The sequence below is a fragment of the Monodon monoceros genome, unplaced genomic scaffold (assembly GCF_005190385.1).
Source record: "Monodon monoceros isolate NGI ecotype Baffin Bay Population unplaced genomic scaffold, NGI_Narwhal_1 Super_Scaffold_14, whole genome shotgun sequence".
In the NCBI taxonomy this organism is placed as follows: Eukaryota; Metazoa; Chordata; class Mammalia; order Artiodactyla; family Monodontidae; genus Monodon; species Monodon monoceros.
In genome coordinates this window covers 43549163-43573703 of record NW_021703770.1, presented here as the reverse complement: position 1 = coordinate 43573703, position 24541 = coordinate 43549163, and the positions used below count along the sequence as shown (strand labels likewise).

At 34.3% G+C, this 24541-nt stretch overlaps 1 protein-coding gene across 1 annotated transcript; it reads right to left on the bottom strand.

Moving 5' to 3' along the window:
- Positions 1 to 1483: 1483 nt before the first annotated feature.
- On the bottom strand, positions 1484 to 23814 carry CALB1 (calbindin 1). The gene is made up of 11 exons (XM_029222427.1): positions 23527 to 23814; positions 22956 to 23032; positions 19033 to 19107; positions 10740 to 10823; positions 10570 to 10626; positions 7308 to 7385; positions 4767 to 4822; positions 4638 to 4677; positions 4463 to 4516; positions 3498 to 3569; positions 1484 to 3154 (listed from the first exon to the last, which is right to left on the bottom strand). Exons 1-11 carry the CDS (start codon positions 23603 to 23605, stop codon positions 3041 to 3043), a joined length of 786 nt encoding a protein of 261 aa, XP_029078260.1. The 5' UTR covers positions 23606 to 23814; the 3' UTR covers positions 1484 to 3040.
- Between the last annotated feature and the right edge of the window lie 727 nt (positions 23815 to 24541).

The window sequence follows — 24541 nt, the reverse complement described above, 5'->3', positions numbered from 1 at the left end:
CTAATAAAGTTGATTAGTTTTTATTTTGGATATTTAGATATCCTTTTATTTGTGAAATGCCCATTCAACTTTCTTATATATTTTCTGTTGTGTTATGCATAAACATTATTTTTAGGAATAATGTTTATATATTTTGGATATGTACCTCTGTCAGTGTTACAAATTGTTAGAGGAGGTCATCGAGAGGACGTGACTGCAGGTCGACCCAAGAGCTGAATCTAGGCTCCTCACTCCCTCCCTCGTTCTGGAATGTAGATTTGAGCTACCGTTCCCACAGCCAGAGCTATTTCAAGGAAGTAGCCTTGAGTGAGTAAGGTGCTGGTGAGACCATCTGGATTGAACTATGACTGAACCCAGTTTAAAGGCTCTAGAAACTTTAAATTCTGGTGGGCAGGTGTAGAGATCTACTCATTTTACACCCAAGCCGAACCTTGTACATAGGTTTCCTTGCTTATTAAACCTGCCACCTACCAATCTGGAGTGGTCTGACTCTTTCTTAGGTCTCTCCTTGTCCTCCATGTACCGGGGCCAGTTTCAGATTTCACCTGGGGAACTCTCAAGGTTGTGAGCCAACATAAATATCTTCTCACACTCTGATGTTTGGTTTTTCAAACTACAAACAAATTTACTCTCTTAATAGTATATTTTTGGAAACAGAGTTCTTAATTTTAATAGAGCCCAATTTCTCAATCTGTTTTTTCGTAATTGGTTAAGGAATTTTTCCATGCATGAGGTATTAGAGATACTCTCTTGTCTGCATATACTTCCCATTTATGTTTAATAATATACTTGGAATGAATTTTGTGATATGAGGTAGGCATTATATAAGCTATCTTCCATTTGCCCTTTCAGATTCATCTTCCATTCTTCATTCTGTTCTCTGCTCCAGGGGGCTGGCCTGTCACTCATATGTAATTGTGACTGATTTAGCTGAGTTATAAGAATTTCTTTTCCTGGTAGTGCTCGGGAGTTAAAGTCCACCGTGATAGGCCAGGTGCTGGATTCGTTGCCATTATTACTATAAGCACTCTAGGAAGTTCCCTCAGATATACTCCTATCAGACTTTTTCTTGTTGCTTTTCTTTCTTTTTCCATGCTATTATTGTAAGAGTACCAAACCTGGTCTAGTTATGGAGTATACTTTATAATGGATAGTTGTTTTCCTACAGATGAAATGTAGGAAAATTCTGTATATTCTTCCTATTCCTCTGGAGAACATCTTTCATACAGAAATATTTGATTATGTCTGTTGGGCAAAGAGCTACAAATATTTGGATTTTTTGAGATTTCTTTGTAAATCTTAATGCCAGAGACACATATTAATTCAGTGAGGCATCCAATAATGCACTGAGTCAGGCAGATTTACATTTATTTAGATATCCTAGGCTGTATTAATTTCAGTAACCTACACTTCCCCTGAATTGATCATGGGCTACGTATTCACTGACTTTTTGAGGAAGAAAACAAATATACAAGATTATTAGAGTTATTTTCCTTTTTATTTATTCTTAGTAGTTAAATTCAGCCTAAGGTCAGTGCTTCCATTCACACACTAGAAGCAAAGCCAGTCTACTACTGCCATCATAGGAGAAATTTTATTTTTTGGCAATCTCTTTTCTGTTCATTCTTTGGGGAAAGAGAGACCTCACTTTTTTGTTATTTATATGAATTGAGAAAATCAGTGCAGAATTTATAGAATGGGGACATTCAAAGTGACCCAGAACCATTAACTCTTTGGCAGTAACTTTATAAATTTCAAAGAGACACATCTCTCATAGTTCCCTGCTTCACATCAAAAAATGAGAAATCGCCAACCATAACATGTCAACTATAACCAGTATAGTGTATTCTAGCTACAAATATATGAAATTATGACTTGGATGTGGGTCAAAAGAATGTTTTAGAGTCACCCTTGCTACATAAGGTAAATGATTGCATTAGCATTTCTCCTGAGATGTTCTTTTTAACTCATTTGAAACTATTCGCAGATAGAACTATTTTGAATGCTGATCTCAACATAAAATATAGAATTCACAGAATACACAAAATTATTGATGATATAACATTCAACAATCAGGGTGCTATGAATTTTAAATTAAAATTCAATTATGTAGTAAAAATAGAGTTGTTGTAGCTAGAAAAAAAAAAAAATTCAGAGGCAGCAGTTACCCTTGGTGGAAATGAACAGTTCTACATAAAAAGAAAATCCAGGAAGAATGCAAACTAAACACCAGGATACCTGATATATATAATTTAATCAGATAGTACATAGACTGTGACATAAAAACAGCAGTTTACTAGAATAATTATAGTCTGCAACACATGAAAACAGTTTAGAAAATGGGTTAAGGTCATACTCTGACAGTAGACTTGGAAATACAAATGTAGAAGAAGACAGATTTATGCATTGTCTGGTGCTGCCTTTCCTTGTCATCAAATCAACTTGAACCAATAGATTGGTGTGGATTCAAGCAATAGGTGTGTTGTTGGTTAATTGACCAAATCTTGCCTAGTGAGACTGGTAACCGCATAGAGCCATAGTTAACTATTGATTGATATTTTGGTATTTTAGATGCAAAAGCACATTTCTTCTAATTGGAAACACAGCTTAGAACTACTTTGTGGGGCAGATTTACAATTGTCTGAAATAAGAATGCTTGGCTTGTTATGTATAATTCTTCTATTCAGTGACAAATGCATTTACATATCAGAGACTAGGATTTTAGAGATTAATCCTTGTGGAAATTTTAGGGAAATCTTGTCCAACTATATTTATGGAAGCAAGAATATGTTAGATTATTTTATTTTAATTGGGTGTATTGACTGGCCTAAGCATAGACATTCTCCTTTTCAAATGTACAAAAAATGTACGTTACAAAGAGTATAGAAACAAACTGAAAAGAGTGTGCCACACATCCTGGATAATTATCTATATGCAGTTAAATTTACAGATACAAAACAAAATACAGCCTACTCCCTTATAGTGCACAGTTATTTTTTAGATACAATGTACTGCTAGTAAGTGGTCATGGGCATCAACTCTAGTTGTCCCCAGCAGAGAGAATAAGAGCAAGATCCGTTCGGTACAGCTTCCCTCCATCCGATAAAGCCATTATGCTTTTCTTGTACATTGGAATATTATTAATATCCAGATCCTATATAGAACATAGAATGTATTATAATCCAGTTAAACATGGAAGTGAATTAACCACTGTCAAGTGATAAAATGTGAGATGAAACTGCTTGTTACATCAATCCATCAAGAAAAGAGCTGGATTAAATTCTTATACAAATGTGGATAAATCACAAGGTTGTTTTTGAAATCTATTTATCACAGTTAAACACTGATTCAGGCTAGTACCAAATCAGGTTAAGAACTGAAATCTACTTCTGCTCCTCTATAAATTTTTAAAGTAGATTCTCCAAAATGGATGTGAGGTTGCTTCTAGATGGATCCATCAAGTCTGCTTAAGAAGTGTGGCAAGGTAACTAGATTACCTGTTTATTCTTCTCACATAGGTCCTTCAGTAAAGCATCCAGTTCATTTTCATCTATGTATCCATTGCCATCCTAAGGGAGGAGTAATAAAACAGTATATAAGCAAACTCATCCATAATAATGGAGAATGTAGTAAATTGGAAATAATTGAAATCCTCAGAAAATCTTCCTACTGCAAACTTGGCAGATATTCTAACCTCTTAGGTCAGACACTCAAATTTTTAACTGTTCCAAAGTTCCAAAATAGATATGAATTCCCTCTCATTCAGCATCTTATATTTGTAAAATGCTTTGAAATTTTCAAAGTGATTTCACATTTAATATTTCTCTTTATGTTAACAATATCACCACCTTCTGTTGAAGTAATTAATATTTTCATTAAATTTTTCATTAAATATTTTCATTAAATATTTCAAATTTCAAATATTTTCATATGAGTGAGGACATAGGCTTGGGGAACCTATATTACTGGCTTGATGTCACATCAGGCAGTGGAAAGGCTGTACTAGAGCCTGCAGAGGACTGATTTGGTCCAGGAGTAGAGAAATTAGAAGAAACAAAACATGTTAACTAGTGACATCATACACAACCTTTCCTCACACACATGATCTTACCATACACTTAATGGGAGGATTCTGCTGGATATTTTCATTGGCTTAATCCTCATTCTACCCTGCAAAGTGAGTATTATTATCTCTTGGTTACAAATGAGGAAACTGAGGATCAGAGGAGTTTGGTATCTTATTCAAAGCCTCACAGGAGATAAATTGTTGCATGGGATTTGAATCAAATTTGTCTAATTCGGGATATAACATAACTCATTTCCCATGACAAGAATAAATTGGCTGAGTAATTTTAATAGCTCATGTTTCTTTTAATATAACCTTGAGTTTGAGGTCAACCCTTCCTGAGCATTTTCCAAATTTTTCTAAAGAATTAAATTATAGATAAGAAAAATTTTTTACCTGATCATATAACTCAAAAGCTTTATTGAACTCTTTCCCACACATTTTGACTCCCTAAATGATAGAGAAGAGAGCAAAGATTAAAATGCAACTATTATATTCCATCATGTTTCCCTTGGCAAATATCCCACATTCTAACCTTTTGAGAAAAATATTTTTTATGGTAGAGAAATACCTGAAATTTAAGAAGAAAATTCTCCTGCACTGGCAGTAACCTTTTGAGAGAAAAACATTATATTAATACATTAGATTTTTGACAAGGATCAGCTTTTTATAATAATATTTGCATAGTTCCTAAACTCACCTGGCCATCTCAGTTAATTCCAGCTTCCCATCATTATTTGAATCAAACAATTTCAGCTGAAAGACAGAATGCATTACTGTAGCCATTGAAGAATTATTTATTGCATTAAGGAGAATGAAATTCAAAATAAAGCAGTTTGAGTTATCAATTACCTATATAGACAGCAGAATTCTAGAAACTAGCATCTATTAAACTTTCAGTGCAAAATTTCTATTCTATGACCTGTGTCAATTGCCAAAATTTACCAGAACAGTATAGAATAGTCAGAGTAATAGTGATCTTAGGCTAGGCTTCTGGAACATAATCATTTATTTTTCTTGCAAATATGTGTTTATATGTATCAAGATGTGGGAGAGATGGTGTTTGGCAGTACATAGCACATCCTGAAACTTTCCAAATAATAGTATGAAAATTAATATTTAATTTGTTTCTCTCTTTTAGAGCATCAAAGAGTACAATCAGAATAAGCAGATAATATGAATAAATCCTCAGAGAACAAATTTTTGAGTAAGTTTGAATTGTTTTATTTTGCCTTGGGTACTAGGTACTCAATAAAGCTCCTTACCTCCCCATTGCACTTACATACACATCATATACCAAGACACAGCCAGGTATAAACACATTCGTACCCATATTTGGGAAGCATTCACATTTTAGAAAGTTGCAACTACTGTTCTAATATTTTATATAGAAGGACTACATATAAAACAAAATATATAAAATATGTGAGAAAGTGGCATATTATTTTTGTTTTTAAAGAAAGGAGTGTGATCATAAGGGATATAGGTTTGATGAGGTCTTTTTAGGGAAAAAAAGAAGGGCATTCTGTGGTCTGAGATGTTCTAACAATCCTTTGTAGGAGGTAGATTTTTTCAGGATCTGTTACTAATGCAACATTTTATAGTCCATTGACTATAAAAGTTCTAAATTGTCACAGTGTCTGCCAAGATACTGGACACCAGATCACACAGTTTAGTGTCCACAGGGAAATATTTCCCTACAAATATATTTAAATTTTAATTAGTTCTTGATTAATCTGCTTCCTGGATTTGAGCTTGTTTATGACATTTAACCAGATAGGCCAGGCCAATTCAACAGGGGGAAAACTCCCATCTGAGTGGTTTTAAAAAGGCTGCTTCAAATTTCTACTTGGAAAGGAGTCTTTAAGTAGACATCCTTTAAGACTGGCGCAAAACAGAAAATTGATAAATGTAGGTTATTGTCCATTTCCCAAAAGTTATTCAGAGTGTAGATCTGCCCATTGTAACACGTGTATGTTAGTGCTGTGGTAAGTGGCAATGTAATGAGGAATTAAAGAGGACACTTCCTTACAGTGAAAACTTTTTTGATTGCTTTGAAACTAAAGATTAGTCCCACTTTATAATAAATATCACTGTATAATGAATAGGGCAATAGTAAAGTTCTAGTGGTTTTATTTTCCCCACATAAAAGTAGGCTGACAGGCTGAAAGTAAACCTCAGTTACACCAAATATGATCAAACTCTTTATAAAATTATTTCTCAGGAAAAAATTCGAACTCCTTTATTGGTCTAGAATAACATAATTGTAATAATAGGCACTTATGTTTTACAAGTTATTTATATCAATGAGGTAAGAATTCACTGTACATTTATAGTACTTAAAGTGTGTATAAATATATGTACTGATCTGGATAATTTAAAACTGTCTGAATTTCAAGAATTAAACAATTAAAATAATGTTGCCAAAATATTGGGCCATGGCTTAATCAGTTTGGCAAAGGCTTTTTCCTCATAGTCCTAATGCTGTGAATCAAAATGAACAAATTTTACCCACTTGGAAGTTAATTAACTTCATGGGCATTGTATTATTTTATCTGGAATTTTATAAATTTATTCATTCATTCTTCAAACATTAAGTGCTTATGTGTAAAGCAATTTTCTTCACTCTATTATCAATATTCTAAAATAGTTTTTGGTTATACTGTTTACCATAGCATCAAGCTCAGGGTGTATTTGGACTTCCTCACCCAAAGCACCAAGACAATATTCCAAAATAACAAGAATCAAAAGAAAGAAGGAGGAAATATCCATTTTTAGTCACTCAATGAATAAGGTAGCCAGAAGTTTTCTTTAAACTCTAACAAAATCAATGATTTCCTAAGACATGATAAAAATGGATTCAGAATCTCTATAATAAATGAGTTTTTGGTGATATAATTTATATATCTATAATGTAACTTACATATATATGTGATATAATTACACTGGCATGTAAGAGAAACAAGTGATATTTTGATAGATGAAAATTACCTACCTCCACAAGAAAGGAAATGCTCATATGCTGAGCCTTAAAGCCAGCCTTACAATACACTTGTAGCATTCAGCCTTACAAGGTATAAGCATCCCTAGGTATTTCACTTTTGAAGTGAAATGATACCTATGTGCATGTGATGCCCACACCATGGCTTGTTTATTTCATCCTGTGTAGACTTGGGAATTAGCCAGAACACAGTAATATTTCATAGGCTCTTGGCTGTAGTCTTTTCAAGATCAGTCTTACCATTAGGTCTGTATACTCAGCTAGTTTTTTATCATCAACTGTCTTGTTTGCTTTTTCCAGCAGGTCCTTTAGAAAGTTCTGTTAAGACAAAAAAGTCAGATAAATTTCATCAGTAACAAACAATCTGCTTTCATTTCAGCCTGCCTTGAAATGGAACACCCCAGGAATACAAAGGAAGTCTCTTTTTGAGGGTAGAACCGGGCAACGGGAGGAGCTTAGAAGGGAGGTACTCTTGGCGTTCCAGCAGTTCTCTTTGACTGAAAACTGATCTGTCACAGTCTGCTATGCTATGCTATGCTTTTATGATCTCAATTAAAGAAGTATCTGGATTGTACACCATGTAGGAATCAGAGTAAAAACTTGTAAAACCAGCCAGCCCAATGGATGCATTTCTACCTAATGCTATCTTCACAAATACTCATGTAACTCTTCTCCAAGAAACAAGAAACACAAGGGACCCCCTTAAACTTTTGTAAGATATGTGAACAATTATCAGTAAAGAAGGTGGAGACCTACCCTTAATTTCAAGTGCATTTTCTGCCCTCACAAGCTGTATTTCCACATCAGTTTATAGCCAATATGAAGTACATTTCACCAGAGGGCTTTTAGGCTTGATGCGGTACAAATCACCTTGGTTTAGAATGTTTCAGCTGACTGTTCAAACTAAAACAGTTGGCTACAGATGTTACCTAATCTTTGAAGGATATATGAATCACATCAAAGTAGAGATTAATGTGGGAAGGATGAAAAAAGATGATTATTAATTTGACAGTTGAAGTTTAGGAGTGAATTTAATTTTTTTTTACCGGAGAAATAAATTAAAGCTTTACAAAAACTTGCCATATAAATGACAGTGTAAGTACTTAATATAAAAGTCTTTCATTTTGTCTAGTGCTGTTCATTTGCAACTTCTTTATTTGTTCAGAAAATGAATTAATGCAATTATGGAAAACTGAGCAGATTTTATGTTCAAACATTATTGAAGGGTTGGGTTTCTTCAGTTTTTCAGTTATCTCCCTCCCAGATTTTCTAGCTCTGCTGGGCTGATTTAACTTCATTAATTTCAAGGAAGGAGACCTTTTTCTTGGTTTGATAAATTTAATTTCACTTCAAACATTCCACTTCAAATTCAAAGTAAAGCATCGAAAATTCAAAATTATCTGTTGGGGGGTGAATTTTACTTTTGAACCATATGAGGCTTTTGTCAGAGACTAATTGGGTTAAAAATCCTCATCAGAGACTAAAATGGTGGTCACAAAAATAGCCTGGGAGAAACCTCGGGTTGCTGAGATTCAAAGTCGTGTCTGAGAGCGAGCAATGTTTTACTCTATTACAGATCTTAAAATTAGCTTTCTTGAAAGATCCATTAAAAAAGAATGCCAACTTATCTTCAAAATTCCCCAGAGAGGAGTACTTCTATTTAGAATCTCTTCTGAGAATAAAATTTAGAATAAAGAAGGCCAGTATTGCAAATGAGCTAAAGTTTCATTATGAACTTGAAATGATTTTTGGAAGAATTTTTTTTGGGTTCAATAGAATAAAAACACAATAGTTTAACTGTCACCTTGTGGGTAACCTTGTGGGTTGCTGAGTTGCAAATTTGTGAAAGACATTGTTTTTGGTGATTTCACATGAAAAATGTTTACATTTCTAAGTGTTTTTATTTTCTAAGATGTTATTACTATTATTTCCCTTTCTTAAAAAATTTTAAAGAAATTTAAAAATATTATTTTTTTGGCTGTGCCACGAGGCATGTGGGATCTTAGTTCCCCTATCAGGGATTGAACCCGTGCCCCCTGCAGTGGAAGCGTGAAGTCTTAACCACTGGAGGGCCAGGGAAGTCCCTGTAAGTGTTTTTAGTTAAATATGTTTTAGCAATTTTGCAGTGGTACAAATATATGTAACTCAAACCATGTTAAACTATGACCAGGAAACTGTTTTTGATATTCATGTTTCCCTACATAATAGCAGAAGAGGTAGCTCTTGATGACTGAAGCTTGAAAATGTTTGGCCTTGTGGGGGAAAAAAAACCATTATTATCATTATCAGATATTCTGTGTCCAAAACCAGGTTCTTTTCCCAGGCAGCTGTGTACTCTTTAAAAAATTATCTAATCTCTCTGAATTTCAGTTTCTCTGTTTGTATAATGGGAATTATACCTCCCTTGTAACTTTTCTGTGAGGATTAAATGTTAAAATATATTTTAGGCATCTAGTACTATGCCTGCCACATAGTAGGTGCTCAGTAATTATTAATTTGCTTCCCTTTTAGTCACTCTATACCATGAAGATAGAGAAAATAGAGTCTTTCAGACTGAGAAGTATTGAGGTCAATTTAAAGAAATGAGAGAAAGATGCTTCTATATTTCTGAAGGCTAGTAAATTATTGAGTTCATGAATAATATAATTTATACTGTGCCTGTATTTCACAAAATCTTCCATGTGCAACATCTTACTTGATCGTCACAATAAATCTGAAAGGAAGGTATTATTACCCCCACATAAAAGATGAAATAAATCAGGCAGAATGATATAGAGATTTGTCCAGAGGTAAGACTTGATTTCAGACCTCTTTGCCTTTTCCTTCATATCTTCTTCCTCCCCCACCAGCTCTTATATACATCTGTGAGACATGAATTGATAAATTCAGTTTCAAAGTTGCTTTTTCGGAAGTTTGATTATATTAGGACTTTGTTTTTATTGCTGTTACTGAGAGGCAGTAAGCTAGGGGTCTTGGAAACAGACGAGTTTAAAGATCACAGTTCTATGTCTTATTTCTGTGTAGCCTTCAGTACATCACTTAACTTCTCTTAACTTTTTCCTCACTGGGGTAATACTAATCTCAAAGAACTCACGTGAAGATTAAATGTGTGTAAAGCACCTGGCATACAGTAGGTGTCCAATAATTGTTTATCTTGAAAGAGAAATCTATTTATATAGCTGTTTCATTTATAAAATAAAATGCCGAATTTTAATGAAAGTAACCAACTTATTTGGCTTAGTATATCATTATCTATCTATCTATCAGCTACCTCATATAACAATTTGTATGTACCACAGAGAATGCTAATTTTACATTGCTGAACAGAATTTCAAGAAGTACTTGAAGTCTCTTTTTTGATCTGGTTCTTTATTAACAATTGGAAGAGTGGGTGAAAATGCGCCATTGCTCAACATTAGTTTCTTTTGTGGGAGGTTTTTTAAAAAGCTACAAAGTTCATAATTATATTTGACAGGAAAAAAACATGTTTTTACGTGCTTACCTTAAGCTCCTCAGTTTCTATGAAGCCACTGTGATCAGTATCATATTTTCTCCATGTCTGTAAATTATTTTGGATAAGGAAAACCAAATATATTAAAAAAAAAAGGCAGCCATTTTCCTATTTTAAGTAGCTTTCTGAAAACATCATTCAGTGACAGAGCTTTCTTATACCTTCATGAATTCCTCACAGGACTTCAGCTGCTGGCATCGGAAGAGCAGCAGGAAGTTCTCTTCTGTGGGTAATACATGAGCCAACTAGAAAAGATTTAAAAAGTTGTTGTAAGGAGCTTGAAAGCAAGTCTCTCACATTTCCTGCTCTTAGGTTTTCTTAACATAGTTTTATTACCTAGAAAACTAGGAAAGGAAAAACATTATAATCGATTTTCCCTTTCTGATACTTTGCCCCTACAAAGTGCCATTGTGTTTTCCAGTGCTTGGGTGTCCTTGAGTGACTGGTTCTCTGGTCTGGGAGATGACCACAGCAAGCATGCATAGGAAGCTCAGATAGGGATTATTTGACCAATTCTCATCTGCTAGACATAGAAGCAGACTCATCCTGGTGGCTTGACCCCTTCATCTTTTCTGTGCCACAGATCTGGTCTTGTTCCTCTCAGGGAACACAGAATGGCACACATGGGGACATACATTTCATGTAGAATAAAAGAAACTATGAGAAATATGAATGCAGTGGAAAGGATAGAAGGAAAAAATGCATTCCCAAGTCTGAGGAGAAAGCTTATTAAGAGATGCAAAGGAAGGGAAATTCAAGACAATTGTAAGACAGTGGAAAGAGAGATGGAAAAGACAATTCACAATGAACAGTGGAAATTGACCAGTAATAGGGAATATCAGTTCTCAAATTTTTGGTTTCTGCTAAAAGAACATCTGCTGCTTGAGTCCAGGTCTTGAATTCTATTCGATGATCTCCATTTAGTGACCCTATGACATTTCTCCTTAGATCTCATTTTGTAACTTCAATGCTCATTTTTTTTTTTTTTTTTTTTTAGGAAAGAAGGACTCCAGATCCCATTTTAAGATGAATATAATCTATCTATTGTGTGCAGGGAGGAAGGGAGCTGGATTGATGGCCTCACTGAAGGTATGGGTTCTATTCCTGGCTCAGCTGCTAATTAGCTGTGGTCCCCAGCAACTCCCTCAGCCATTTCTGGAACTTAGCACCCTCGTCACTAAAATAAGGAGTTGAAATAGAAACCAGTGTCTCTTAAACGTATTGGGTTCAAAATGACTTTGAGAATCTGTTAGAATCACTACATTTTCACCGTTAAAGAATGAACCTACGACACTATATTTCATCTAATTTCCAGAAGCTGATGAATCCCTTGAAGTACGGGCATGAACCCTCATCTCTGGATTTTAGACCAAGAATCTGCAGTCTAGATTAACCTTAAATTCAGCATAAATGCCGAAAGTTCTACCAAATTATAGGAAGGACTCTCACACTTCAGAAAAATGTTGTCCTTTTAGGTCCATTAAAAAATATAAAATTTAATATAAAATGTATCATTCTACCTTGTAGGCAAGTATCTCAGCTTATCTTGTTTTTAGATTTTTGAAATAATATCTCAATTTAGAATCATTCAGTTTATAGGCACTAATAATGGGATGAACCTAAGAGACAGGGCCAGACATCTTATTAGGATGTTTAGCATGACTCAGAAAACATTTTCTTATTTATTTTGAAACAAAGGTCACTAGTTTGGTTGTGCATTAATGCAAACATTTATTTAGGAAACAGGAAGTATCCAATGCCAACTCTCTATTTATTGGTATGTAACTTGTCAGATACCACTTTGTAAGTTTTTGGTGGACCTCCCCATAGACTATCCATTTCAGGAGGGCAAAGTCTATTCTTTGTCTGCATCCTCTGAATACTCAGTGTGGTGCTCAATGTTAGGTGCCTGACATAAAAGTTTGGAATTGGTTGATAATTTTACTTCATTAAAAATACCTACTTAATATGATTTGTAGTGAGCACTTTTTTCCATCTTCATTGCAATTTTCTATATTGCTTGGATTTTCCTAAATATTGTATGTTGTTTTGAACAAAAATAATAATTTTTCTTAAAAAATTCTATTTACCAAAATCCACCAAATATATAAAAACAGAAAAAATAAAAGAATGAGCTAGTAAGCAATGACCACATGTAAAATTAGGGAAATTTTAACCATCTTTGTTTCAAAAATTAAACTTCATATAACTTTCATAAAGCTCAGAGGTCTCTAGAATGTCAAATATAGAGATGGTTAAATTGCTCTTCATGTACTATAAATATATATCTCTTTGCCCATGCCATTTTGGTTCTAGTTGGTTTAACTATAAGAAAATACATATTATATCTACATGCAAAATAGTCAATCTTTTAATTGAATTGAACTGTTAATGTTAAACTGAATACAGTGCTGTCCTATTTTACAGACATTAGAAATGAGTGTTAAACACATAAAACATTGTAATAAGACAACTAGTCACTAAGAAAGAAGCAGTGAATATGTGTGGAGAGGATGTGGCTATTAGTGAACATTAAGAAATCATCTTTTGTGTGTTTTTTGTTTTGTTTTTGCTTTTTGGTGGGTTTTTTTTTGGCCACACCATGTGGTTTGTGGGATCTTAGTTCCCAGACCAGGGATTGAATCTGGGTCCTTGTCAGTGAAAGTGCCTAATCCTAACCACTGGATGGCTAGGGAATTCCCCAAATCATCTTTTTCAAGGTGTGTTTCACAATGCATATGAATTAATATTCAAGTTTCAGAGCTGGTGCAGTAACTTTCCAGCTGTTGACTCTAAGGCCATATTGACAAAGTACCTGAGGTCTTTTATAGAAGCTGTTAAGTAGGGCTGCTTTTGTCTCTGTTTTGCTAAGTCACTGTTGTCCATAGTAGTATCCAGTACTACCTGTTCCAAGATTATTGGTGATTTCTTAGTTCTTGGGCTACCTACCTGCTTTTTTATAAACTCTCAAAACTTTATTATGGGTTGGAGAAGAGAGTGGAGAAAAGCAAGGGAATAAGTGGCAGGCAGATAACTGTGGCTGCCACAGGAGAATCTCTCAAAGCTTCATTTATGAAGCTTGTCGCTTGTTGCTTGTCACTGAGAGTGGGGAAGCAAAAATTTCTACTTGCCTGTCTTCCCTATCACTCTATATACATTTTGAGGAAAGGGTCTGTGTCTTAATTACTGTTTCTTTGCCTGGCACCTGCAAAAATTTCAGTAAATATTTTACTCAACCAATGAATGAAGGCAATTGACTAGGGTCAGCATAGGCTTCCAATAAATGGAAATAAAGCTCCTTTGGAGATAATTCAAATAACTTATTACTGAGTTGTGGATAGGGGTTGGGGTGGTCACTGTGATATGACATCCAGAGCTCTCTTTAGGTGCTAGGAGTGTTGCTATGGTCTCAACTGCCAGGTCTCTTTGGGAGATTACCTGGGCTGAAGAGAGCTATGTTCCCCAAGGAAGCTGAATTCTATGACTGATACATATGGGGATATAAAACCTAGCCCTCTCATGAAAACTTGGGACATCTCTGAAGGGTCATCCCAGTTCAGAGCTCACTGTACGGTCAACTGAAGTTGAGACTATATCACAGCCCAAAGTCTCCCTCTGCCCAGCCCTGTTCTTTTCATTTACCTTCCACAGGTATTAATCCCAAGAGCACTTCCTAATAAACTTCCACATTGCTTTTCTTCAACTCAGATATGCTCCCCGAGGAACTCAACCTGCCCCATGACAGGGATCTTTACCATCTGTCTTCTATTCCTAGGCATAAAATCGAGCCCTTGCCTGTGTTTTGGAGTAAGTTGAAATCCCTTGCTATGGCTCATGTGGCTATGATTCAGAACCTACTAGGCACTGTGCTGGATGCTGGAGATTCGTAGTCACCAATAGTAAGAACTTTACAGGAAGGCAGATAAGTTCAAAAAAAGTTTTTTTCAGACAGTTTCAAAGCAACATGCTAGGTGCTGGGAGAGTACACATGAAGTAACTTTACTAGAAATATAAGTGACTGAGGTATATCTTTTAAAGCACACATGAGGCATAACTTTTGAAGACAATCTTGGTGCATGTTAGCTTCCTTCAACACATATTAGTAAAACATTCACTTTTTTGGTTTGGGAACCAAAGAAATATTTTTCTAGCCAATGAGAAGTGAGTCCAGGAAACCTGGAAATTTGAAAGGCAAATAATCTTTTTGTACAAATTAAAGACTGGTGGAATTTAATAATTTGAATTTGACAAGTTATAAAAATGGGAAAAAGATTGACATTCAGAAAAATGGTATAGATTTTCCAATGAAATATTTTTTATTTTTAATAATAATAGCAAATACATTTATTGAGTTTTTACAGTGTGCCAGAGTTTATCTATTTGTTTGACATGTATTATCACATTTGATGTTGATACTCATATGTCACCCCTGTTCACAGCCAAGGAAACAGAGACTCAGAGAAGATAAACGGCCTGCTATCACATAGCTTATAGTTGCAGCCACATTTGAAATCAGACAGTCTAACTTTTTTGATTTTGAGACCTTGTCCTTTTACCATCACCCTCCATTAAAATCGTCAGTCAAAAAGTTTTCTTAATAAACTGTTTTTAAAAATCTATCCAGAATGAACTTTTAAATCAGACTTTATTGTCAGTCATTTCCCCAAATTCTGAGGTAGAAAAGTAGTCTGCTATAAAAAAATTACATTTACTATGGTTAAACTCATGTGCTCAAATCCCACTATGGCTGAAAAGAAGGAAAGTCTAGAGAAGTGTCTGCTTCCCTGGGAGGGTTATTATAGTTTTAGGATTAAAATAGCTTGTAGATCTATTTTTCCAGTGGATGCACTGACCTGGACAAAGAGACACAATAGACTGGAGAGGTTGGTAGTTTCCCACATAGTTCCCAAGGGATCAGTTGAAAAGTTTGCAGATTTGGCATCCCGCTAAAGGAAATATCTATACTTAATGTGAGCACCAGAGAAGAAATTTCTATTATCTGTTAAATCATTCAGTCTCTCTCTTTAACTATTTTAATCAGTCTTCTCTGCAATAGAGCTATTAGTCTGAATAAATTTAGAACATTTTGACTGTCACGGTATTTGTTAAATTATCTCAGAATTTCAGTGCTCCTGTTTTGAGTTTGTATCAGCAATCTCTTTATTACCGAACTGTATTTGTGTGAATTTTAAAATCTCTTTGGAGACATAAATTGAAAAGTTCACAAGAAAGCATATCTGTACATTACCCTTCTTTTTACATATTTTTACATATCTAGGTAGCAAAAGCATGTTGTTGGAAAGTATCAGTCAACTTCATTAGAACAGAATTTTGAAAATTAACCACTATATTTTCTAATCTTTTGAACGACACATTTCAATTACAGCCAAGTCAATTTGGCCTGTTTCCACTAGGAAAGTAGACTGCCACTTAAATACCATTTGGTTTACTTTGATTAGATTTTGATGAGCCCATGTGTACACCTGCTAAGTGGGCAAAACAAGCAAATCTAACCCCTTTTTCCTTTGAACACCGAAGTGATGGTGTACTTGATGTGAGTTGATGGGAGTAAGTAGACTATTATATATTTTGGAAAACCTGGGTTTTTACATTCCTTCATAGCTGGCTGAGATTTGTGTATTTGTATTTCTTGTTATATATAGTATTTCTTAGCAAGTGATATATAAGTTGGAAAACAGAAAGGATGAAGTTTATTTAATACAGCTTTCAGGTGACACTAGAGAGCACATTACAAATTCAGGCATTCCCCACTCTCCCTTTCTCCATTTTGTACATGTAATCTGTAGCTTTCAATTCCTTTTTTACAATGATTTTTTCAGAACCTCTCCTTTTTCTTGTCCCTCCTGCTTAACCAGGCTAAGTACACAATCAACATGCATATGAACTACAGCAGCAATCTCTTCCCTGTTCTCCCATTCTCTCATTCTCAATTCTCCAAGTACTCACCCTCCCCACTTCCTTCTGTGTCTTGGCTGATAACTCAGATTAATGAAAAGAATTCTGGAATCAGAGTCAGACATAGGCCTGTATAAATGTTCTGTCACTCCCTGCCAGTGGGATCTTGGACACATCATTCAACCTTTCTGGGCTTCAGTTTCTTTATCCTTAAAATGAGAAATCTTGGCTAGTTTTTCCCACAGGTCCCATATGACAAAAAGTTCCCCGTCCTGGAATACTTAAACTTTCTAATTAATTCTTATGTGTCTCACTTGTCTCCCTTTAATCTCTTTCTGCTTCCACTGATCTGAAAGTTCTTCCCAAATTATGTTTCAAGCGGTTTGGTCAAATAACTTCTCTATACTTTGTACATCCCTGTTCAACCAGACTAAATTTAAGCCTTGCCATAAGTAATCAATGAACTGAAGCTTGAAAATATTTTCTTTTAATGCAGAAAATGTATGGATTATTAATTTTTAAAAAAGGCTGAGTAATTTAAAGGAAAATGGCTGAAATTCCATTGAAGTCACAGGTTTCCTCAACTATAAATTAGATGCTCATTTTATATTAGTATTTATTTTATTTTGTTATAATGAGGATCAAGTGAGATCACATATTTGAAAACACTCTATAAATTGTGTAATGTATACAAATAAATGAAAATTCTTTTTCTTACTGTTATTGCTATAACAAGTTCCTCAAGTCTTCATTTCAGTCTTCATTAACTTCTTCATCCACTTCTGTTACCTATTTCTCTCTATCTTTCCTCATACAGAAATCTTTTCTTTCCTATAACAGTTTCTTTTCTCAAACTTCTGGGGAAATTTCTTGCATCAAACCTCTAGGAAAATGTATCTGCTAGTGACTCCTAGTCCCCCATCCAAATTAGACCTCAAATAATGCTTCATAAATGATTATACCATATCATACACAGTAAAATATAGATTCAAAACAGATTCATCCTTCTTATCCTTTTAAAAATGTAGAATCCATGTGAATCAGATCCATGCTTTTTGTGCTACTGTTACAACCCAGTATCACTGAAGAAATTAAAATAAATAGCTGAGCCCACTGGAGTTCTTAAAGGTGAAATACTTTAAATACAAGATGACAGTCTTTCCTCTGCTAGAATTATAAAGTATGCCAAACTCTGAAATAGCCACATCTATAATTTCACTGATTTTAGAATTTCCACTAGTTTTGAATAATTAGATTTATGTCATCTCATTTATGTTCATTTCAAAGTTATTTTCTTATCCTTGATGATTCATATCTTGATTAGTTGGCCTCTATGTCAGTCTATAAGTCCCATTACTATTAATTTATCTATTTATATAGTAATGAGTTACACATGGGCAAAGGGGAAAGTGTATACTCCAGGGAAATATTTTAATTACAAAGATAATAATAGTACGTTCTTCCTTAACTCTATTTGTGGTAGCTGTTTAAAAATAAGTGTATTTCACATTGACATCACAGGTGTCCTATAAGATCAATTATTTGAAAACCAGGTTAGTTCTCTGAATCAAAGGTAAATTATGACTAAATGTTGTTGACAGCCAGAATACTTCACAATCTAATACATTAAGAACATTATATAAATAACATAATTATGCCTGTATTTGGTATATTTTAAAATATGACCTTATTAATTTTTCTGGACAAAGTTGTTCACTCAACTTCTCTAATGGGTTGCAGAGTTAAAGTAAGTAGCTGAGACACTAGATTTTATAAAAGTAGAAGTAAGGGAAGCAACAGCTGTTTCACAAATCTGAGAATGCTGAAGAATTAATGTATAGTCAAAGTTTTGCCTCCTTGATTCATAGACAAAAAAAAAGTTGTCCTCAATGGGAAAAGTCATTGTCAAAAGATAAGATTTGACACTGAGAGTTTTAACTCTTAAAGACTCAAAAGAAATCTGTACCTATAACACATCATAAAATATTCACTGACTTTAGCTAAGTTCTTATGTTTTTATAAGGCCAACTGCTAATCTAAAATGGAATTTCAGAAACCAGCATGCAGCTTTTTGCCATGATATCATTTAGGGACTGCAAATACTTTATTTTATATTCTAACAGAAAAGTCTACACTGTTAAACAATTAGAACTACCAACGAACCATGTACTTGGTTGGTGTTTTATTGAACTGAATCTGGGTAATGTAATGGGATGAGTACTCATCCAGAAGTTAGGGACTTGAGCCTCTAACTGCACTAGTGCCAGCAAACAGTTAACATAGTCAAAGGCAAATCATTTCACTTCTCCAGGTCTTAGTTTCATAATGTATTAAATTTCAGCTTTGGATTATGCAAATTCTTAGGTTTCTTTAATTTCTGAGCAGTTTTTGATTTTATATTTCTGAACAAAAGATAATATGTTACTTAAGTAAAATAAACCTCTTGGAACAGGTCTTGCCATATCATGTGTGAGTTGAATACAACTCCAAAAATCTCGTTTATTAAAACTATATGAGAACAATGCATAAGTTCCTTACCTCTACAATTCCTATTTTTCCATCATCTTTTTGCCCATACTGATCCACAAAAGTTTTCATCTCAGGTGATAACTCCTAAAATTATAAAAAAGCAGGTAAGAAGTTTTTTTTTTTTTAAAAAATACCCAAACAAACAGTATGCTTGTGATGGTGTAATAACTTGTTGTAAAGAAAAACTGGAATTGGAACCATTCAGAATTAAGCATACAGATTAACTATTTTCATGAAAATTAAGATACAAGTGATATACAGTTTTTACTGGTTTCAAATGACATTATTACTTCTGAATCAATCACTATGATTTATCTTCTATTATTAGTTTTCAGAATATGTTATCCTTTGAGAATGTAGTCAGAATCATTCAGTTCATAACATTTAGTGAATTTAAATATAATGATCACTGTGAAAGTACTTTAACATTGCTTGCTTCAGGAAAGTTTATTTTATATTGCTGCACTAATTGCCCTATAACATTTTATTTATTATAACATGTTTTATCCATGGAAGTTAAAAATATGTGTTTTCAGACAAGCAAATAATGTGAATGTTCAAGAGCAGCTCATTTGTAAGCAAAGAATGTTTCCAGCATGGAAGTAGTTGGAAACATTCTTTGCTTACAAATTAAAAATCAGAAAAATATGTGTCAGATTAAAAAAAATAACTTGACCAATTTGCACTTTCATTAGAGACAGACAATACTGATGACCTTATTTTGGTCACTGACTGTATATGCTTAAGATCTTTGACTCCAAGGGTAATTTAGGGAGCAGTTTTCCAGTGTTTCCTTGTTTCCATTTTTTTTTTCCAAGATGATGTTCTCTCTCCCATTTAGTTATGTACATAAGACATGTTTAAGAGTGACAAAGTGAATGCTTTCATCTCATTTGACTTATTTTTTTCAATGTATTCTATTGCTTACATAATCTCTTCACATATTGCCAGATTAGAGAGCTCTGAACTGTAAACTAGTAACCTGAACATAGAACTAGTATTCAGGAAGTTGGATTTATACCCTTGGGTCTTCAACATAGCCCATTTAAAATAGCCCTCTTGCATTAACTGAAGCCTATGTGAAATAGGTCAGCCTTTGTGAGTGTCCTATTCTGTGTCCTTGGAAAAGTAAATTAAGGTCTCAGTTTTTATCATAACTAACAAGATAGTGATATTATCTATCACACACATTTGCTCTAGGGATATAATTTGACGGCTATATTGAGGCTGAATATTATTATTGCTAGTGTTACAAAATCCTGCTTTGGTTAAAAGTAAATATCTTTAGTAGAACTGAGGTAACAAATAGTAATTAAGCAATTTAATATAGACTTAAAAATCTCTTCCAATATGGATTAATTTCAACTTGTATTTATTAAAGTTTATTTATTTTATTACAGCAACAATTGTAAGAAAGTGAAAGTGGCAATAGTGTGACTATCAGTTATGTTCTTTACACATACCTTAAAGTAACAAAAAAGTGTAAAGTAAACTTAAAACAGTGTATACCTCTAGTCCAAATTTATGTTTTAAACAGTGTAAGACATAATGATAATAATAATAACAAATTAAAGCTTTATAAAAAAGAAATGCAAACTTAAAAACTATGTTTAGTGAAAAATGGTAGCTCTGAAAGTAGACTGGGTTGTTATATTTCATTAATGTTATATTCACCTATAGTTAATATTATTGAAATTTTTGAAATTTCACATTATTAATATGATAAGCCAAACAGTGTTTCCATTAATACAGTAAAATCTGTTATCCTATGGCTAGAAATGCAAAGAAACTGGGTTTATAAGGTCAACCTTTAAGTTCTAAAAAAAAGAGAAGAAAAAATATAAAAGTAGATTTAGTACAATGGGGTCAGTAGTGAAATATTTGTCTACTACATGAATCTCTCAATCCATATCTTGATTTAGATTTTAACTATTCAAAGCCTATATTACATAATTCACAAAATATTCAATAATCAAGGTATTAAGCAACTTGATATAATCCTGGACCTGTGCTCAAATTTGGTATAATAATCTAATAATTACAGCTTCCAGTATTCTAAAATTGGAACCTTGGCAGTAGAAAAAAATAATTAAGATCTAAAATCTTTAAAACTCTAACATGAAGTCACTGTTTGCAAAAAGTATAAATATTAAAATGGGAAGAGGAAAAGAAGTATCTGAAAACATGTATAGAGTTTCTAAATATCTGAATTTCTAAATGAAAATAAATATTAAAATTACTTCCAGAACAATTAAAATATAATCATTTAGCTGCTGGAAGCATCTTTCAAGGTTTTAATGAAAAGTTTTATGTCAGGTAAGATTTTCTAACCAGATTTTTAAATATTTATATTTTTAAATGTGGAAGAAAATGTTTTATTAGTCAAAGATACATAGAGCTATAATGGTAGTATTGCATGAATTTATTTACATGGTAATGTATAAGGTGGGGGAAGGGAATGGAGAAAGTATATAAAACATTTTCAATTTTATTTGATCTCATCCTATTATACTTTCAAATTTATGTAATATTAAATCTGGGTAAAACAATTCCCAGAGTGTTATCTGGTTTTAAATCAATTTGATTTAAATCATTGGATTTTAGCAATTGATAGTTTTTTAATGCTTCATAATATATTTTAGTGTTCTCTGGGATTCTTTTGAATATGTTGTACAGAGATGTGTATCACACAATTTTCAATTTAGATAGAACAAAAAGGGAATTATTAGTAAATTGTATGTACAGATATATATAATATATGTGTACTATTATATATATAACTCAATTCTAGACGTGGTGATCTGCTAAAGGATTCACACACAACTATATTTTCCTCTAAAGATATATATATATATGTATAGTCTATAATGTAAAATCTCTAACAATAGTCAAAAAGATGAAAGCTTGGTAACATCTCTCTAGCCCAAATCCAACATTGCCTTCTGAAATGCAGTCTTACATAAACCGCAATAGATTAGTAAGATTCTTAACCTATTTCCCTCTATGTAATCATCTCATCTATGTTTTAAAGCTGGGCATATTTTATTTTTATGCTGACAGTATCTCTTCTTAACAGGTTAATTTATGCCTAAAGGAAGTCATTCATAATTAGTAAAAATTGTCATTTGTTTAATTAACTAACGGCTTAAATTACAAATATAGCTTATTTTCAAAACACCACTAATTGCTTCTCATTAGAGTATCACTTTGCTTGTTTAAAATATGTGAAGGTCTTAAAATTACTTTTTACATCTCTAACTTTTGGTTTTCTCCTTCTCAACAGAAAAGAATCCCCTTTTTGCTAAATTCCTTGCTCATTGCTATGTTGCAAAGTTGTACAACTTTCTCCCAGAGAGGAAGGTCAAGACAAGACATTTTCTCATCACTCCAACCACATCAACATTACAAGAATAATAATTGGCAATAGAATAAGAGATCCATAATCTGCAGATTTGTTTCCTGACCACCAAGGGGAAGAAATGTATTTCTACCCCCTTACAGGCTGTTAAAGAGAAGTTAAAAATTACCTAACTGAACTCAATCGAAGAGGTGGTGATCTGGTAAAAGATCTCACCCACACTTTCCTTTTAAGCACTATTAAAGAAAGTACAAGTATAGAATTTATATTTTAAAAGCTCTGATTTCATATTGTAAGGTTTTTTCCCTTTAAGGAATTTCTCTCTCTCTTTCTCTCTCTCTCTCTCTCTCTCTCTCCCTCTCTCTCCTTTCTCTCCCCCTCTCCCCCTTCCCCTTCTCCCTCTCCCTCTCCCTCTCCCTACACAATTTGGAAAGGCGCCCTTTCTCCCCTTCTCAGTAAATAAATGTTTACATTCCTGGAAACCGTTTGATTTCGCTGGCTCTTTATGAGAATGCTAGAATATCTATTTATTTAAGGGCGAAGGTCCTTTAATCCTTTGCAAACTTCAACCTACCAATCCAGCCTTCTTCCGCGCTTGCTGGAGCTCCTGAATCAAGTTCTGAAGCTCTTTTCCTTCCAGGTAACCACTTCCTGTAAAGACAAAGAGGCACCCAGGTGTCAGACATCTCATTCTGAGTTTCTTCCCCATTCAATTTCCACAACAGCTATCTTTCTGGCCACCGGAGAGGTTCTCTCTTGCCTCGATATTCATTAACCCGCAAAGGATACAGGCGCAGCAGTGCTCCCCTCCCGGCGTCTCAACATTTAGACCCACTAAGGGCAAAGGAGGTTGGTTGGGATGCTGAATGTAGCCGTAGAAACTTTGGGGGGCAGGGTCCCTAAATCCCCCCCCTTTTTATGAGTACCATTCTTGGAGAATAAAAGTTTACGGTTTTGGTATAACATAGAAACAATACATAAACTTTAAAGCTAATGGTTGGCCGCCAAATGGAGAGATAAGATTAGGGAGGTGCGGGAAGAAGTAAAGAAAAGAAATGAGGGATAATCAGATCAGGAGCCTCAAGGAAGGGGAAAGGGAGGGAAAGCGCATGGACAAGGTTCTTCAAAAGAGAGAAGATAATCACCGTCAGCGTCAAAATGAAGCCAGATCTCGAAAAACTGTGAGGCTGTGATCACGGATGATTGCAGGTGGGATTCTGCCATTGTATAGCGGAGTGTGTGTCTGCGTGGAATATGCGTGTATGAGGGTGTCAGGGCGAAAGTGGGGTGAGAACCTCAGGGTGTGTGTGTGTGTGTGTGTGTGTGTGTGTAAAGAAGAAATCCTGGGCTGCTGGAGGAAGAAGAGCAGAGCGCAGGCGCTGCCAGGCGCTGTCCTCGGTGCTGTTAAGCTCCGGCGTTCCTCCGGAGTTCTCTCTCCACAGCCGGCACCCAGTTCTCAGTATTTATCTTGACAGTCGAGCCGGGCCACGCCTCCTCTTGCCTCCCATTCCTCAATCCCGCCTCTTGCTCGCACCAACCTTCTTCCCCTCCCTTCCAGTTTTCTCCTCTCCTCCCAGGAAAGCTAGTTGGAGCAGTAGTTTTGAAGTGTAGAAAGCAGCGTGTGGTGGGAAATCCTTAGCTCAGAGACTGGATGCTGAAAACAGACTAATTTCCCTCCACATTCTTATGTCCAAAAGGTATCTTACTCCTGAATACTATAGTAAAACAACGTACATGAAGAGGTTTTGATTTTCAGATGGAAGAGGAAAGCTAATGATGGGTAGAACCACATAAATGATACTTATATTGTGTGTGTGTATGTGCATGATTTCTCCAAGATGTTTTAGTATTTGTTTGAACAAAGTCAGGTGAAAGTTTGGCAAATATTAGATTAATTTAATTAATGTATACAAGGAATATATTGATATCAATAACTACTCTATTTTGTGCTTGTGAGGACCATCACATGAATGTTTCTTAAGATGGTTTATATAAACAAGCCTTGCCAACATGAGAAAGCAGGATTATGGTTTTTTTTTTTTCAACCTGAAGTAGAATTGTAATTGGAAAGTGACAGAATTAAACTAGAAAATCATAAAATGTTAGGAGAAGGAAGTAATCTTTAGGGGTATTATGGTTTATCTCCTTTGAGTTTAGAAA

Coding starts and splice junctions, on each gene's coding strand:
- CALB1 (XM_029222427.1), bottom strand. CDS start 23,605: ATGGCAGAATCCCACCTGCAATCATCCGTGATCACAGCCTCACAGTTT. Junction 10,627..10,739: donor CCTGTGAGGAATTCATGAAG/GTATAAGAAAGC, acceptor AATAATTTACAG/ACATGGAGAAAATATGATAC. Junction 4,517..4,637: donor ATTTTCTTCTTAAATTTCAG/GTATTTCTCTAC, acceptor TCTATCATTTAG/GGAGTCAAAATGTGTGGGAA.